Consider the following 17,807-nt stretch of genomic DNA (forward strand, 5'->3'; position numbering starts at 1 on the left):
CAAAATAAATAGGTTACTAAAATAAATTTTTAAAATATTTTTTTATTAAACTAGCCATCTAAGAAATATAAAATATACCCATGAACAAATGCATATCATCAACCATGAAATAAAACAAGACCAAATTGTGAAAATTATTGCTTTTGCAGGTTTGTTTACAATTTTATTTTATTCATAGCAAATAGTCCCACAATAAACAAATATATAATTTTTTTCTTGTGATTTTATTTTTCTCATGTTACAGTTTAAAGATTATTTTAATGTATTTTGAAATTAAGATTTTACAAAAGTGAACTATTATTTTTTAATGAATATAATGAATTTGTTAATTTTATTATTATTTTCAAATATCATATCTGTTTGCAAAATAGCTGTTATCTTTATATGTGCAAAGATTATTGAAATAATTTTTATTTAACTATATTCTTTTTTCAGTTTTATATGATGTTAAATATCTGATAAAAAATTTCATTTCTTTTAATGTTGTTTTCGAAAAATTATTTTATGTTAAATGATATCAATTTTTAGATATCTGTTAAGGCATAATTTTTCAGATTATAAACTGTGTTATTTATATTATTAATTATATATTAGTATAAATAGTTTTGAAATTTTAAATACAGGTACTGGAAAAACATCTACTCTGATTGAATATACAAGACTTCGGCCACATATGAAATTTTTAAATGTTATGTTTAATAAGTAAGTATATGTAAATGATAAACTTATATTAATAATTTATGATCAAACTATATTATTGGTGTATCAATTGAGAATTACTGATACAGCTAGGAATATTTGCTGAAAGGAATTTTATATTAAATTCAAGATATTGTGAAAACTTTTCTAATAAAATGATTAGTTAATTTTGATTTGAATGTATTAGAATATATAAATATTTTTAATAGTAAAATAGAACAAATAACAACACGGTTTCAAAATTACTAATAAACTTTTTAAAATTAATTATTATGTTATATAAAATATTATATATCATTGTTTCAGAGATATTTTACAGATTAAATTAATTATAGTAGAATCCATATTATTCAAGTAAATGTGGACTGATGTTATCTTGGATAACTGAAACTGCAGATAAAATAGATGGCCACAGCTGTTTCAGATTAAAAATTACATATATAAAAGATTTATGTGATACATCACTTTGAAGTTATAGTGAATTTAATCATTTATAAGAATAACAATTTTTACATAATTTTTTATATATCTAATAAGTACAATAGTTTTAAGAATAAAAATGTCTATTTTTGTAGTTACATTTTAATATTAACAATTCATCTCATATTGAAGTTAAATGATAAAAGTTAACTAAAACATATTATATTACTATAGCTTCTTTCCTCTATTATAACTGTTACAAGTTTTTTTTGTTTTAATACACAATTAAACATTTAGGGCTTTATCACACTGACTAAACTGACCAGAGAGATTTATTAGTTAATCATATACACCCATTTAAATAAATACATTAACTTTTATGCACATAATTACTAATCTAAAATGCATTTTGGGTTTTGTAATGGCCCCTCTTCAGTTAGACAATTTGGTAATTTAAATCAGACATAAAAACTGACAAAGAAACTGGAAATATATACTAAAACAACCACTTCACACCTAAGCGATAATTCCAGCAAACAAAAACTAAAAGGTTTAATGTTCAAACGTTTTTGGCCGTCTTTCAGAGGTCCTCGTCAGGAAAAATCGCATAGAACAGAAAAACAGCTCTATCTAACAGTTTTCGAATATAGCTGTGTTCTAATTTTTAAAATTTAAACGATGTTGACTACAACAATCGTTCCGTATTACAACATATAATTAAATATATTTATAAATAAAGTTATAAATAAATACAATAATAATAATATACAGTATATGGTGTTCATATATACAATACTATATGTGTTATTAGTAATATATTCATTGTTAAAAGTTAGCCCGATGTATAAACGATGTGCGATAGGGAAAAATTGTTTCCTTTAAAAAATCATAGTTCTGCTTTGTGGCTTTGTAAATAATACTTCCATGATTGTGGAACTGGAATATAGTCGGCATCGATGCAACCTCCCTTCATGCCCGCTATATAAATTTCAATAGCCTCCAACGAACGTAAGTCGTGTTGGTCAAATGCCCTGTGTAAAAGCGTAGCTTCATCCCAACAAGGAGAAACCCCGGGTTCGGTAGCATACTGGGCTAGTGCAGTATTATACTTTCCCTTGGACACATCATACTTGTGGTCTCGTATTCTAACCTCTAGAGATTGACACATGGACCCGATGTATGTTATACGTCTATTGAAGCGACTGTCTTGCAATGGAATGCAGTACACTCCTGGCGCTTTCTTGTCTTCAGACTTGTCTCTTGCATTAGATAATATTCTAAAAATGTTCTGTTTTCTCCTATAAGTTAAGCACAAGTTTAAATCCTTAGCAATTCTATTATAAATTTGTTGGAGGGATGGTTCGTAAGCTATAACCACCTGCTTGCGCTCTGCATCATTAAGCCTCGTGTCGGTGGTAGTTATTGTAGATGGCTGGTTGGCAGCGAGCCTGTTTATTAAGGACTGGTGGTATCCGTGTGCAGCTGCTATGGACTTGTCGATCTNAGATTAAATTAATTATAGTAGAATCCATATTATTCAAGTAAATGTGGACTGATGTTATCTTGGATAACTGAAACTGCAGATAAAATAGATGGCCACAGCTGTTTCAGATTAAAAATTAAATATATAAAAGATTTATGTGATACATCACTTTGAAGTTATAGTGAATTTAATCATTTATAAGAATAACAATTTTTACATCATTTTTTATATATCTAATAAGTACAATAGTTTTAAGAATAAAAATGTCTATTTTTGTAGTTACATTTTAATATTAACAATTCATCTCATATTGAAGTTAAATGATAAAAGTTAACTAAAACATATTATATTACTATAGCTTCTTTCCTCTATTATAACTGTTACAAGTTTTTTTTGTTTTAATACACAATTAAACATTTAGGGCTTTATCACACTGACTAAACTGACCAGAGAGATTTATTAGTTAATCATATACACCCATTTAAATAAATACATTAACTTTTATGCACATAATTACTAATCTAAAATGCATTTTGGGTTTTGTAATGGCCCCTCTTCAGTTAGACAATTTGGTAATTTAAATCAGACATAAAAACTGACAAAGAAACTGGAAATATATACTAAAACAACCACTTCACACCTAAGCGATAATTCCAGCAAACAAACAATAAAAAAGGTTTAATGTTCAAATGTTTTCGGCCATCTTTCAGAAGCCCTCGTCAGGAAAAATTGCATAGAACAGAAAAAAACAGCTCTATCTCTAACCTTAGAGATACAGCTGTTTTTTCTGTTTTTTTTTCAGGAAAAATTGCATAGAACAGAAAAAAATGCTCTATCTCTAACCTTAGAGATACAGCTGTTTTTTCTGTTCTATGCAATTTTTCCTGACTTGGGCCTCTGAAAGATGGCCGAAAACATTTGAACATTAAACCTTTTTTATTGTTTATTTGCTGGAATTATCGCTTAGGTGTGAAGTGGTTGTTTCACATAGATTTTCACCATTGTATTGATAGCTCCTCATTATAAATATTTTCATTGTTTTCTATAGCAGTGTAAGTGATTATATTGTGTTTAATATAGAATAAATCTTTATTATCAATTATTAAAATATATTCAATGTAATAGCAGCTATATTAAAAAATTATTTTATTAGCTCATTTAATAAAAAGATATTTTAAGAAAATAGAATAGCTACTATATTAAAATTTAGTTATTACATGAAAACCAAATTTCCAACTTTATACTACTACATTATAAATTTTAACTCCAATAGTTTTGAAATACAGTGGTGCCTCATATAACGTATGCCTTGAATAACAGACNGTTCGTTGGAGGCTATTGAAATTTATATAGCGGGCATGAAGGGAGGTTGCATCAACGCCGACTATATTCCAGTTCCACAATCATGGAAGTATTATTTACAAAGCCACAAAGCATAACTATGATTTTTTAAAGGAAACAATTTTTCCCTATTGCACATCATTTATACATCGGGCTAACTTTTAACAATGAATATATTACCAACAACACATATAGTATTGTATATATGAACACCATATATATTATTATTGTATTTATTTATAACTTTATTTATAAATATATTTAATTATATGTTGTAATACGGAACGATCGTTGTAGTCAACATCGTTTAAATTTTAAAAATTAGAACACAGCTATATTCGAAAACTGTTAGATAGAGCTGTTTTCTGTTCTATGCAATTTTTCCTGACATTTGAACATTAAACCTTTTAGTGTTTGCTTGCTGAAATTATCACTTAGGTGTGAAGTGGTTGTTTTGGTAATTTAAACATTAGGTGTATAACAATCTATTAAAATTAGAACAAGTATATAACAAAGACAGTTAAAAGTTAAAACCAAACTTGTAAAAATTCACAACATTTAAAAAGCCATTCCTAAGCTTGTTGTAATTACAATTTCAAACACTCTTTCTCACGTTTTTCTTTTTTCTATATCATACAAAGCACTCTATTAGGTCTAATTTAATTTAAATATATTTTATCATTATAAAGTTATCTTATATTGATGTATCATCCACTAATTTTAACTTCTATTAATAACATTTATTCCTTTACATTAACTTTTCAGTGCCAGGCATGAAACCATCACACAGAAACCAGTACCATCAGTTATATACCTACATTATATAATGTATTATATTAAAACCCAATTTAAATCTTTCTAAATTATAAAAATTTTACTTACTAATGTTTATTCACACCAAACTACTAATGAGTGTATATGATTAATTAATAAATTCCTCTGGTCGGTTTAGTCAGTGTGATAAGTCCTAAAAGTTTATAATACATGTTATCATTTTAAACTTTCTTTTATTCATAAGAATTACAGTATAAGAAAAGTAGCATATTCATTTATAGGTTCACCTTGGATAAAACAGAATCTCAATTAATCAGGGCTCAAATAACAAGGGTTCTGCTGTATTTACAGTTTATCAAAGAAAAATAATACTTAAATCAAAGTTTCAAAGAATATACTGTATACAAACTAATTCACCAATAACTAGTATACAAACTAGTTTGTATACAATAATGTATACAAACTAGTTCACCAATAATTGTTTTCAAATTGAATCTGTTATTTTGTAATTATTTCCTGTTTTGTTCAAAAATATTTAAATTTTTAAAAATGTTTTTGTTTATATGTAATATCTTCTCTCTTTTAAAGCATTAAGATAAATAAGATAATGTATTTTTAATATTTTTTGTGAATATAATTAATTTTATAGTAGAAGAAAATATATTTGAATTATTCAAAAATGATTACTATTACATTTCAGTTATTATCTTATTATCATCACATTTAGTTAAAATGTAAATTATATTTTTATCGGATTAGCCTTAATTTGAAAAATAAAATTATAAATAACAGATAAAATTTTTGAAATTTAATTCTGAAATGTTTATATGTGCAAAAGTACTTTATTGAAAAATATAGTTATTGATCTAACAGTTAATTTAAAATTGAAGTTTAAAAAATTCTATTTAAAATAGTTTATGTGACTTTTGAATACAGTACTGGATCAAATATTTGGCTTCCAGAAATCTGGAAATATCAGAAAATTGGCTAGTTTTGAATTTTGCAGGCTGAAGTATAGTTGTAGTTTTCTACGTGGCTCCTTTGTTTTGGTTTCTATGTCATTCAAGTAACATGATACCACTTCCAGTGTGACTGCTTTCATACAATGTGTTAAAAATGCTTTCATTCATTACTTTTCTTCATTTATTTTTCATTCTACAGTTAATACATTAGACTGTATATACCAATATATTGTTCTGTATTTTTAGAGTTTTAAGTGGATTAAGAAAGATATTATATCAGTTAAGCTTTAATCAAATTGTACCTTTAAAATATGTGTCTTATACAACAGATGAAAAAATCATTAACATTTTTCTTGCTTTATACAGACAATCCTTGACTGTTAAACATAATGTATTCCTAAAAAAAGTGTTTGAAAGTTGAACAATATTCAGTTGCATGTTATAAAATGAATAATGTTTCCGGAGAGCTAGAATCCAAAGGAAAGAAAAAGGAAGAAAGCAATACCTTAAGGATTGTTTTCCCCTTAACATGACAACTGCTCTCTCTCCTTTTAGCTGGATCACTTTTCTCCTCTTCCTATGCTCCTGAATATCATATATGAAAGAACAAGTTGTCCAAAAAATCAATATGCAAAAATCAAGAAACAGCTGTATAATAAATTTTATGAATATGATATAAGATTTAATTAAGTAAGTTCCAAAGTTACATTACCGATATCATACAGTATTTATTGTATATCGATACAATAAGTAGTAAGAGTAGAATTGATGGTGATATTGTAATCAAGGAATAGAAATAATATAATTTATTAAAACTTTACATTATTTCTAGTACAGTAAAATAAAAAAGATGAAATAATAATTGAATTATTTGTGTAGGAAACTGAACTTTTATATATATTAATATTCTTAAATACTGTAAAAATTTACATTTTTAATATAAACATTCATTAAATATTTATTAACAATCAGTACATTATGTTGAATTACGTTTTTAATAAGAAAGCTCATACATTAACATTTTTATATCTTGAAAGAAAATAAAAATGATTAAGCAAAAATAAAAAAAATACTCTTGCTTCTATTTGCTTTTGCTTCATTCATTGTTATTATGCATATCTGCAATAATCATTGTTAAAATATAATAAAGCATTATAAGAGTTAGTACCTTACAGAATGCATTTGGTAAAATCCAGCTTAATTTTTAGTAAAATTTTAAAGTTAATTTTATATCTTCTAATAAAGTACATGATTTAATAACAGTTAATTCTGAATAAATGTATGTCTGTGTATGTCAAGTTATATTATAAATTTTTCATAGAACAAACCCTGATTTCAGTCTCTAGAATTTGTGTTGTGTATTGTGTGAGCAGCAAACTTTGCAATACATTTGATGTAGATTTTAAATTTACATAAAATTTTTAATCTGCAGTTTAAAGTTTAATATATTCAGTATTTATTTTGATTCTAGATTATATAAGAATTTAATTTTTAAAAATAAAAATATTGAGAATTTGACTGATTTGATATTTATTTGTTTTNATTGTTCCATCAACTGGATCAATTATCCAAGTGGGAGCATCTGTAAAATCACAGGGAATTCCCTTTTCTTTTGATTCTTCTCCTATAAATCTGTCACAACAATAACAGTATTAATTACAAATGGATTATAAACATTCATTAAATATTTATTAACAATCAGTACATTATGTTGAATTACGTTTTTAATAAGAAAGCTCATACATTAACATTTTTATATCTTGAAAGAAAATAAAAATGATTAAGCAAAAATAAAAAAAATACTCTTGCTTCTATATGCTTTTGCTTCATTCATTGTTATTATGCATATCTGCAATAATCATTGTTAAAATATAATAAAGCATTATAAGAGTTAGTACCTTACAGAATGCATTTGGTAAAATCCAGCTTAATTTTTAGTAAAATTTTAAAGTTAATTTTATATCTTCTAATAAAGTACATGATTTAATAACAGTTAATTCTGAATAAATGTATGTCTGTGTATGTCAAGTTATATTATAAATTTTTCATAGAACAAACCCTGATTTCAGTCTCTAGAATTTGTGTTGTGTATTGTGTGAGCAGCAAACTTTGCAATACATTTGATGTAGATTTTAAATTTACATAAAATTTTTAATCTGCAGTTTAAAGTTTAATATATTCAGTATTTATTTTGATTCTAGATTATATAAGAATTTAATTTTTAAAAATAAAAATATTGAGAATTTGACTGATTTGATATTTAAATGAGTTTATTAATTTTACAGATCAGTATGTGATTATGCCAAAACATGTTTTCCTTGCAATGTTGAATGCAGAACGGCTCATTCATTAGCTTGGACAAAAATTGGCAAAAAGTAAGATTATTATCCATTTTATTCATTATTTTCCTGAATTTATAAATTAATTAATTAGTCATTAATTATTCCAGATATGCCAATAAACTTGTTTCAAAAATAAAACCTCTTGATATAATAACATTGTTAAAAACTAAACCAGAGTCAGTTCATAAGTATCACTATGCACGTGTAGTACTAAATACAATTGAAACATTTATGAATTCAGCTGACTTGTACATTACTAGTGCTCATGTTCCTTCATATCATCAACACGCTGATTCAAATGAAATAAATATATTATCTCACAAAGATATGCTGGTATGTTTATTTTTTATTATTATTTTCCAAGTTTTATCTGTAAAGAGTAATAAGGTTTTTTGTAGAATGCTGCAGATGATGCTGAGTATCTATGGAATAAAATGAAAGATAGAAATAGTCCTGTCCATATTGTTCATGATGTTTATTTGAAACTTTATCAACTTAGTCAGCCTGACCTTTCATTTTATGATTGTATTTTGATAGATGAAGCACAGGATTGCAATGGAGGTATTTAATATATGAGAAAAATAATATTCATTTTACAATTTTAAGATATTTTGAATTGGTTCAATTTTTATTTTTTTGTTTTAATTTATTAGCAATGTTAGATTTTCTCTTGAAGCAACCATGTCCAAAAATTTTAGTTGGTGATCCCCATCAACAAATTTATGGTTTTAGAGGAGCCAAAAATGCCTTGGAGGAAGTGAATTGTACTCATACTTACTATCTAACTCAAGTATGAAATTTATTTATATTATTATGTTATTTATTTATTATATGTGAACCAACAAATACATATAATATTTATTTATTTATGTTATGACTTCTTATTTTATATTTTACATATAGTTTGTAACTTTTGAAGAATTATCAAATATATAGAAAGTTAATTAATTGAAATTAATTAATATTTGAAATGCTTCCTTGTCTCATAAATTTTATTAAAAAATATAAATTACTAATTTTAGTGAATAGTTTTAGATAAATAAAATTCTGTTTTAGTCATTTAGGTTTGGACCTGAAATAGCATATGTAGCATCATGTATTTTAGAAGTAACAAAACAAATATCTAACAAAACACTTGTAGGAGGAATACAATCAGGTTTGTATTTATTGCTTATGTTATAGTATTTTATGTGACATTTGTTTTATAAACAAACATATTTTATATATTTAATTAGGATGTATAACAGGAAAATCTGAAGGTCAGATATGCATAATTGCAAGAACAAATTTAAATTTGTTGAATGAAGTGATTCGACTCTGTTGCATACAAGAATTAAGAAGTGATGAACCAAGAAGTATACATGGACATTTAAATGGAGTAATATATTTGAATTTATATATATTTCTGTATCATGCTGCTAAGCCAGTAAACAATACTAATTTACTGTATAAAATTTTTACTTTTTTAGGGAATTAAATCATATAATTTGGATCAGATTGTTGACATTTATCATTTATTAACTGCTGGTATATATGTGTTTAATTTATTATTAATTATATTTGGAAAATTTAACTTAATGTTGTTAAATAAAATAAAAAATAATTTAAAAAAAGCTTATATATTTAATTGAACTAATCAAAATTATTATTTGTAAATTTTCAGGAAATTCAAATGATAATAACTTGATCAAAGATAAATTCATAAAACGTTTTAGAGACTTTCTCACTTTAAATCAATATGCAAAATCAGCTGATGACAAAGAACTCTTAGGAAGGATTCACTTAGTTCTTCAGCATACAGCAAATATTCCTACATATATTCAGAAAATCAAAGAAAAATGTTCATATTCTTTGGATATGGCTAGTAGGTGTTTTTATGTATTTGAATAAGTCATTAACAGTTAATTTTTTATTTAATTATTGTAAATTTTAATTCATAAAGTATTTAATTGCTATTAAAACTATTTATTTTTCAGATGTAGTTTTTACAACTGGACACAAGTCAAAGGGTTTGGAATTTGACACAGTTCGAATATTGGACGACTTTGTTTCTGACTTGGATAATTTCCAAGGACATTCGATATCAACAAGTAAAATTATAATTTATATAAATAATATAAATCAAACATTAATTTATTTTTATCATTAGTATTAATTTATTGTGACAAAATGAAAAATCAGTATTACACATAATTTTTCATAACTTTAGGGGGAAAAAATAAATGTTTAAAGGATGAATTATTTTTTAAACATTTATTTTAATTTCCTCCTAAATTTATTATCCTTTTATTATGTTAAATATATATATATCTTTTACATATTATTTCATATACCAAAATTCATCCGTATATCTATATATATAAAATTGCTTGTCCTGTCTGACTGACTAACTCACTGATTCATCATTGCCCAGAGCAAACCGCTGAACCTAAAGAGGTGAAATTTGGTACACAGTTAGGGTACATCATGGAAACGCACACTAAGAAGGAATTTCTCAAAATTCCCCCACGGGGGAGAGGGAGAGGATTAAGGCTTAACCAGAAAAATGGCTTCTACTGTACTCTTTTAGATGCGATTTTTTGTTTTTATCTGCATTTTAGTAGGGTACACTAAAGGAATGCACACTAAGAAGGGATTTTTGGAAATCCCCCCACGCGGGGGAGAGGGAGAGCATTAAGGCTTAACCGGAAGAACAGCTTCTACTGTACTATTTTAGATTTGATTTTTTATTTTTAACTACATTTAGTCTTCATTGAGTACTTAGGTATATTAAATTGATAACATTTCAGACACTGTTATAAATATTTTTATATATTTCAATTTTTTAACCAAATGTTCGAACCTTTTTAAATTTGAATTTGTTATTGCATATTGGTCCGATTATAGAATGATTGTAAACGTTCCAGAAAATTGATCAAATTGAAAATAGTTTGTTTGATTTTCAGCAATTCTCATCATTCTCGGCGGTAGGTGTTATAAAACAATTACTATGGTTGTTAAAATACTGAATATAAATGGGGTTTGCTTGCAAAACCTCCACGGGCGATGTTGCGGGTAACAGCTAGTACACTCATACACTCATTGCCATAAAAATTAGTCCACCAAAGAAGGAGTTGTCATGTCACTACAAAACTTGGCATGTAAATAAGTCTCAAGCAGATATGGAAATGATTCAGTTATAGCATGATGGCTCTTTGTGTAATGCCAAGAGAGAGCTTTAAAGTGAATCTCCCTTGGCCTGTAAAAAATGGACAAAGGCATTTTGTCTGTAGTTTACCTGTTGCATAGGGATGCTTTATCATAGAAATACCTTTATGTTGCAATTGAAGACCATTTAAGAACTAACTGGGTTTGAGAGGGAAAGGATCATTGGGTTAAGAAAAGCCAGGTGGTCATCTTGCTGAATAGCCCACCACCTAGGCCATTCAGACAACACTGTGAGAAGGTGTTGGGACCAGTTGATGAGAGGGAGCTTGCACACACAGTGCTGAGGGCATCCTGAGCCTGAGCACTTGTATGTGCAAGACCACTAGTCAAGAGGACCACCTGGTCCTCTGACAAGCATACACATAGCCGATCGTATTGTTGTCTACCATCCAGACAGGTGGCACCATCATTACAGCCCCTGTGTCTGTCAATACCATTTCAAGACACCTGGGTGAGGAACATTTGGTATCGCTGCAGCTATTATATGTGCTGCCATTGACACTACCAACCATTGCCTGCATTTGGAATGGTGTTGTGCCTGACTGGATTGAACCACAACAGAATGGAACTGGATTGTCTACAGCGATGAATCCACATTCAGTCTGGTCACTGACGAGGGCTGTGTTCATGTCTGGAGGCCCTGTGGTGAATGCCTCAATCCTGCCTGTGCTTTGGAGCAGTACACTGCCCCACAGCTGGTTTGATGTTCTGGAGTGCCATCACATACAACAGCCAGTTATCTCTAGTAGTGATCCAAGGGATCATGACAGCCCAGTGATAGGTCAGTGACATCCTGCAGTCACACGTGTTGCCTCTCATGTCAGAACTTCCAAGAGCCATTTTCCAACAGAATAATGGTTGGTCACACACAGCAAGGGTGTCACAGGACTGCCTCCACACATTGTCACACTTTCCTGGCCTGATTGCTTCCCTAATTTGTCACCAATCAAACATGTTTGGGATCACTTGGGACACCAAGTTAGACAATCTAGGAGTTTGGCCAAACTAGAGGACCACTTGCAAAAACTGTTGACTGAGATGCCACAGGACACCATATAGCATCTGTATGCCTCCATGCCAATCTGTATCATACCATGCATTCATGTTAGAGGTGGTCTAACAGAGTACTAGAACTTCCTTTTATTTCTAGTTTTTCCTGCAATAAATGATCCTTTTGCTTTCATTTTGTGATCACTTACTTATATCATCATTATACTTGCACATACAATTTCATTTGATTCTTATAACCTCTTCTTGGTGCATTAATTTTTATGGCAAGGAGTGTGTGTATATTACTAATATAAAAGCCATCATCTGTATGTGTGTGAATTCCTTATAAATCCTGCATTTTTTGTCCAATCCAGGTGAAATTTTGGATGTATTCTTTTTATGTTCTGATGGAAAGTATAGGCTATTTATTTTGTGGAAATATTAGCTATAGAATAAACGTTTTATCGATTTTGGATCAGTGATCGCACTTACGTTGCAGTGATGTCAGTGATTACATGATGTTCATGCTCAACAATGGAATTTCCTTTAAATTGCATTTTTAAATATTTTGGCAAATAGTGTATTGTAAACTTACTTCATTAAACTTAAAATTTAAATCTTAAAAAAAAATTGTTATAGAAGTGATACAATGCAACTAATTTTTAAAAAAATTTTTCCGTAGTGACCACATGACATTTTATTATTCAATTGGAAGTAATGATCTAACAAGCCCATTTTTAGAAAGTGTTATCACTCATCTAATTAATGTACATACAAGTCATCTTTGTTTNAGAAAAATAAGTTATCAGAAATCAGCCATGGTTTGGTGTGCTGCTTCGCGACAAAAACAAGCTTTAGCAATGGGGTTGTCGAATGGTGCATACTCGGTAAGTAATCCTACAATTTTTTGTTTATAGCGTATTTATACAAATTATTTCCAAAAAATATATACGTATTTTGGAAATGTTGAGTCGGATTAGTCTAGAATCGATTAATTTTATGGAAGAAAACCTTTCAATCAGCCATAGTTCGTAAACTTTACACGTGTCGGGCTGTGATTGGAACGACTCGTAAGAAATCGGATTCCTAAAAAATGGAACGTATCTATGATCTTATAGGGGGGTTGACTGTATTAACTTTTTGTGGCTGCAATTCTCAAGTTTTAATGTCTCAAAAATCAGGTCATATTAGATTCAATGGTGCATTTGAATCAAGAAAACACAGGATTATATTGATATATACAGTAACTTCTTTTTTATGTGGAATTGATATACACAAATTTGTTTTTTTGCATATATTAAATGGTTAGATTAACCCTTGGATTACAAGGGGTAGTTTCATTATTAATGCACACATTGACTAGTTTTATTATGAGATTCAGTAAATATAGTAAAAAGTGTTTAAAATGCTTTACATAATGTTTTTGTTTTCTGTTAATTGCAAATGGTTGCTTGGACACTTTAGGCAAACATCTGGGACTAGTTGGAATAGAGCACAAATTTACATGCTGCTGCTGACATGCAATTCCTGTGTAAAATAAGACCATACAGTATAATATATTTTGTACTTTATATATGTGTACAGCAAATTGCATATTTAACTCCTATTAATTATATGAAAAGGATCTAGATACACTGATCACCTTATGAAATAATAAAAAGAAAACTTGCAAGATAATAGTATAACTATCAATTGTTGCTCCCTTTCCATAATATAATTATGATAAGATGCCATTTGCAACATTTACAAAAAAATTTCAAAAGGGTAATTGTTTCTTTATTCTTAGGAAATATAAAATTACTTTATATTCCTGACCTTTTAACAGTAAAAAAAATTATTGCTTTTTTTTTATTCATTTTAATTCAGAAATATGAAAATAATTTAATCCACTTAAAGATTTTTAAAAAAGAATTTTAATCTCAAAAATCATCTGATAATTAAGTGTTGAAATAATATGTTGTCAGAAAATTTTAACAATCTCAGTTATTCCTGTAATATTTGATCATTTGATTACTTACGAAGATAACTTTTAAAAATATTTAAATGGATTAAATTTATTTCAAATCTTTGACTTTAAAACCTTTTCTTATTAACAATGTATCAGATTTAGAGTATAAAAGTAAAAATAATATGAATTTCTGAATTATAATTGTCAAAATAATATCCATTTCTAGGAATCAACAAACATATTTAATGTAGAACTTTTTGTATCAAAAATGTCCATTTATAGTACTAATGCTTTGATTTATACCAAACTGAAATGAATTGAAAATTCTGATTTTAAAGGTTTTACTATATAAATTAGAACAAATTCAATTCTTAAAGGACAAAATAAATAATGACATACTTAGCAAAGCAGATATTCTTATATAATGTTTGACCTATTTACAACCTATCAAATTGTAACATATAATCAAGAATTTAAAGTAAATCAGTTGTAAAATAAGTATTCATTCTAATCTGTCTGACCTCAATTGACAAAATATCTATTTCTACTAAAACAATATTTCTAACAACAATTAAACTTTGTTCATTTTTATCAAATTTTTTCATTAAAAAAAAAAACTGTTTCATTACTAGCTCTTTTGTGATTTGAGTGTCATTTCCAAAGCCATGCTTCTCTCAAATAACTCAATAACTTCATATTCATTTTTCTTCAGCACTTACAGTAGAACCTTGATTATCCGCCCTAATTGGGGACTGGGGTTGGTCGGATAATTGAAAAGTCGGATAACCGAAAAGTATGAAAAAATCCATTACAGTAGAGCCTCGATTATCCGACCCAATTGGGGACTGGGGTTGGTCGGATAATTGAAAAGTCGGATAACCGAAAAGTATGAAAAAATCCATTATTAGTGTAGTATATTATTATATCCCATGTAATTAGTATATCGCTATTAACCTATTTTGCGTTGAATTTTCATCGATGTTAAGCCTAACAAAAATTTTTTAAAATAATAATCGTCGCTATTGTATCGTTAAAAATTAGAAAATTAAGCNATAATGATTTTCAAGGGGTTGAGTTTTGTTGGACATTTGAAGAGGGGAGGGTGTTATGAAACTTGGTCAAACTGGAACAATGGGGGAGTAAGAGTAAAAATTTGAAGAAAAATTTGGATGTAATTTATGGACACCCCCTATAATATTTAAGCATTACTAAAAAATTAGTGTTGTGGGAAGTTGATAAAGGCTTGAAAAAGAAAGATATTATATCAAAGTTTGGTATTACTGTATAACCTTAACAAACTGTGAATCACTTTTGAAATTAGCTGATGATGTGAGACTTACAGGAAAATGTGTTAGAACCTGCATTTATGTTGATATAGATCACAGGTTCTCAAACTTATTTCGACCACCGCCCACTTTGAGATTAAAAAAAATCTAGTGCCCCATATTTTTTAACTTACCTTTTTACATTACCATCTGTTGTACATCTTAAAAACAGTTATTACAAATAATGTTTAAACATGCATTATTATATGGATAGGATAGATAGGATGTGACCCATATCCTACTTCTGAGATCAAAGAATGTTTCAATGAGAAGAAATAAAACTCACATTTAATCACTGAGCCTTCTACTGCCCCCTGAAAGCCTCCAGCGCCCACAAGGGGCATTATCGCCCACTTTGAGAAAGGATGATGTAGATGAAGCAGTTTTAATGTACTTAATAAATGTGAACATTTTTTAATTGTTCTGTGCAACAAAAAATTACAGTTTTTTTATGAAAATGTAGTTAAACTAAGTATTTTAACAAATAAATTTAAAATTTTATTAATATATAAAACTTTAAATAAATTTATAAATGTAATTTTTAAAAACGTAAATTTATAAATGCAGTTTTACTTAAAATTAAAACTACATTTATATTACATTATTACTGTATATTACATTTATATTAATTTAAATTAAGTAAAATAATGAAAAAATTATGTTAAAATAATTTTTTATTTATCAAAAAGTGTAATTTCTGTATAGCGAATTTTTTCAAGATTTAGCAACTTCATTATATAGAAGTTAGACTGTATTTACATAAATAACAAGATTATCATAAAAAAACAGCATATTTTGTAATACAGTGGTACCTTGTACTTTTAACATTCAAGAATTCTAATGCTGAATTTGACAGAAATTCACTTTGGAGTTTGAAAAATGCTTTTAAGTAAAAACTGTGCTCATTCTTAAACACCATGTGTTGTGAGCCTAAGTCATCATTTGCATTACACTTGTGTTTTTCAGTGTTTTTTTCACTTTATTTTTAGTGTGTTTGGTATATATCAGCTTTTTAGTAGTCAGCACTAAAAAGGTTAAGAAAATTGCACCCCTTGAATCTGAAAATAAGCTCTTGCACCCCTTAAAAAATGTGTGTATATTTTTTAAGTAAAAACATTTATTGCATAAACAAATGCAGTGCTTATTTACAATATATATTACTATATAACATAAAAAGCAATATTTAAATTTTAATGGCTAGGTTGTTGTTTGTTCATAATAATTCTATTAAAACGAGGCTCTTTTTTGAAAGAGACACACGTAAGTCATCAGATGCATTTAAGCAATTTCTGGCTTTTGTTTTGATGTGCAAAAGTGCTGTATTCAAGGTATGCGAACATGTCTCAACTAGTTTCTCTACTGCGTGTGACAGTGTGACTACAACAGACCCTCCCTATAACACTGTAGATAATTCCGTGTTATATGAATTCCATATTGTACGAGCCACTTAGATTTTACAAATACATGTGCCGGGCTGTGAACGGCTCACATATTTGTAAAATCTAAGTGACTTGTATAGCATGGAATTCATATAACACAGAATTATCTACAGTGTTATAGGTAGGTCTACTGTACATTAACTGCATGTACTGATGACTGATGACAAGCACTATGTGCTGAGAGATGGTAGAGTAGAGAGTGTAGAAGTGAGATGGTAGAGAATGAAGAAGTGGGGGTGCTGTGTTGCTGGATACCATGTTTGTAGAGAACACGGTCGCCTTCTTCATATTTCTTTCTTTTTTTTTTTTTTTTTTAATTTTTGAAATTTCTGTCACACCCCTGGAAATGCTCTCTCGCATCCCAGGTTAAGAACCACTGGTATATATGTTGTGTGTTGTCCATCAATTTTTAACAATTTCTTCCTGCAATTTTTCTTTCTTGACAGCTTTTGGTCGTCCCATATGTTTTGTGTCCTTTAGTTAAAGATTTCTTGAATGGTACTTTTTAAATCACATCTGACATATTCAAGGTTTAGGATCATCTTTCCCGTACATATTACTAATCTTTTTTAATCTTTGCATGGAATTGTATCCTTTATGAAACTTATAAAGCACAATATGCCTGATATGCTATTTATCTGAAGACATTTTAATTTGATTTTTTATTCAAACAAAATATGAAGTAAAATTTTAAAATAAGATTCTAAACAAAGAATACAATTTTACATAGCAATAATGTATTAAATTTTACAACTGTTATAATTAAATCACACAACTACGTTAAGTAAAGGCAGCTATTAAAAATAGGAAAACTTTTGTTCAATCCAGTATAACCTATCCTTATTAACTATGGCATCCAAGAAATGTATGGAAGCAA

At 28.0% G+C, this 17,807-nt stretch overlaps 1 protein-coding gene across 1 annotated transcript in view; it reads left to right on the forward strand.

The window, feature by feature from the left end:
* LOC111617840 (F-box DNA helicase 1-like) overlaps positions 1-10,196 on the forward strand; it is a 26,413-nt gene extending 16,217 nt beyond the window's left edge. Inside the window, exons 5-15 of the mRNA XM_023359156.1 lie at positions 55-149; positions 624-702; positions 7,965-8,054; positions 8,129-8,354; positions 8,420-8,582; positions 8,675-8,811; positions 9,078-9,177; positions 9,257-9,399; positions 9,491-9,548; positions 9,685-9,885; positions 9,998-10,196. Coding sequence (XP_023214924.1) covers positions 55-149; positions 624-702; positions 7,965-8,054; positions 8,129-8,354; positions 8,420-8,582; positions 8,675-8,811; positions 9,078-9,177; positions 9,257-9,399; positions 9,491-9,548; positions 9,685-9,885; positions 9,998-10,170 — 1,465 coding nt within the window. The 3' untranslated portion in view covers positions 10,171-10,196. The remainder of the gene's footprint in view (positions 1-54; positions 150-623; positions 703-7,964; positions 8,055-8,128; positions 8,355-8,419; positions 8,583-8,674; positions 8,812-9,077; positions 9,178-9,256; positions 9,400-9,490; positions 9,549-9,684; positions 9,886-9,997) is intronic.
* Positions 10,197-17,807: the final 7,611 nt, after the last annotated feature.

This window comes from Centruroides sculpturatus, unplaced genomic scaffold (assembly GCF_000671375.1).
Source record: "Centruroides sculpturatus isolate CEXI.00-Female unplaced genomic scaffold, Cexi_2.0 scaffold104, whole genome shotgun sequence".
Taxonomy (NCBI): domain Eukaryota; kingdom Metazoa; phylum Arthropoda; class Arachnida; order Scorpiones; family Buthidae; genus Centruroides; species Centruroides sculpturatus.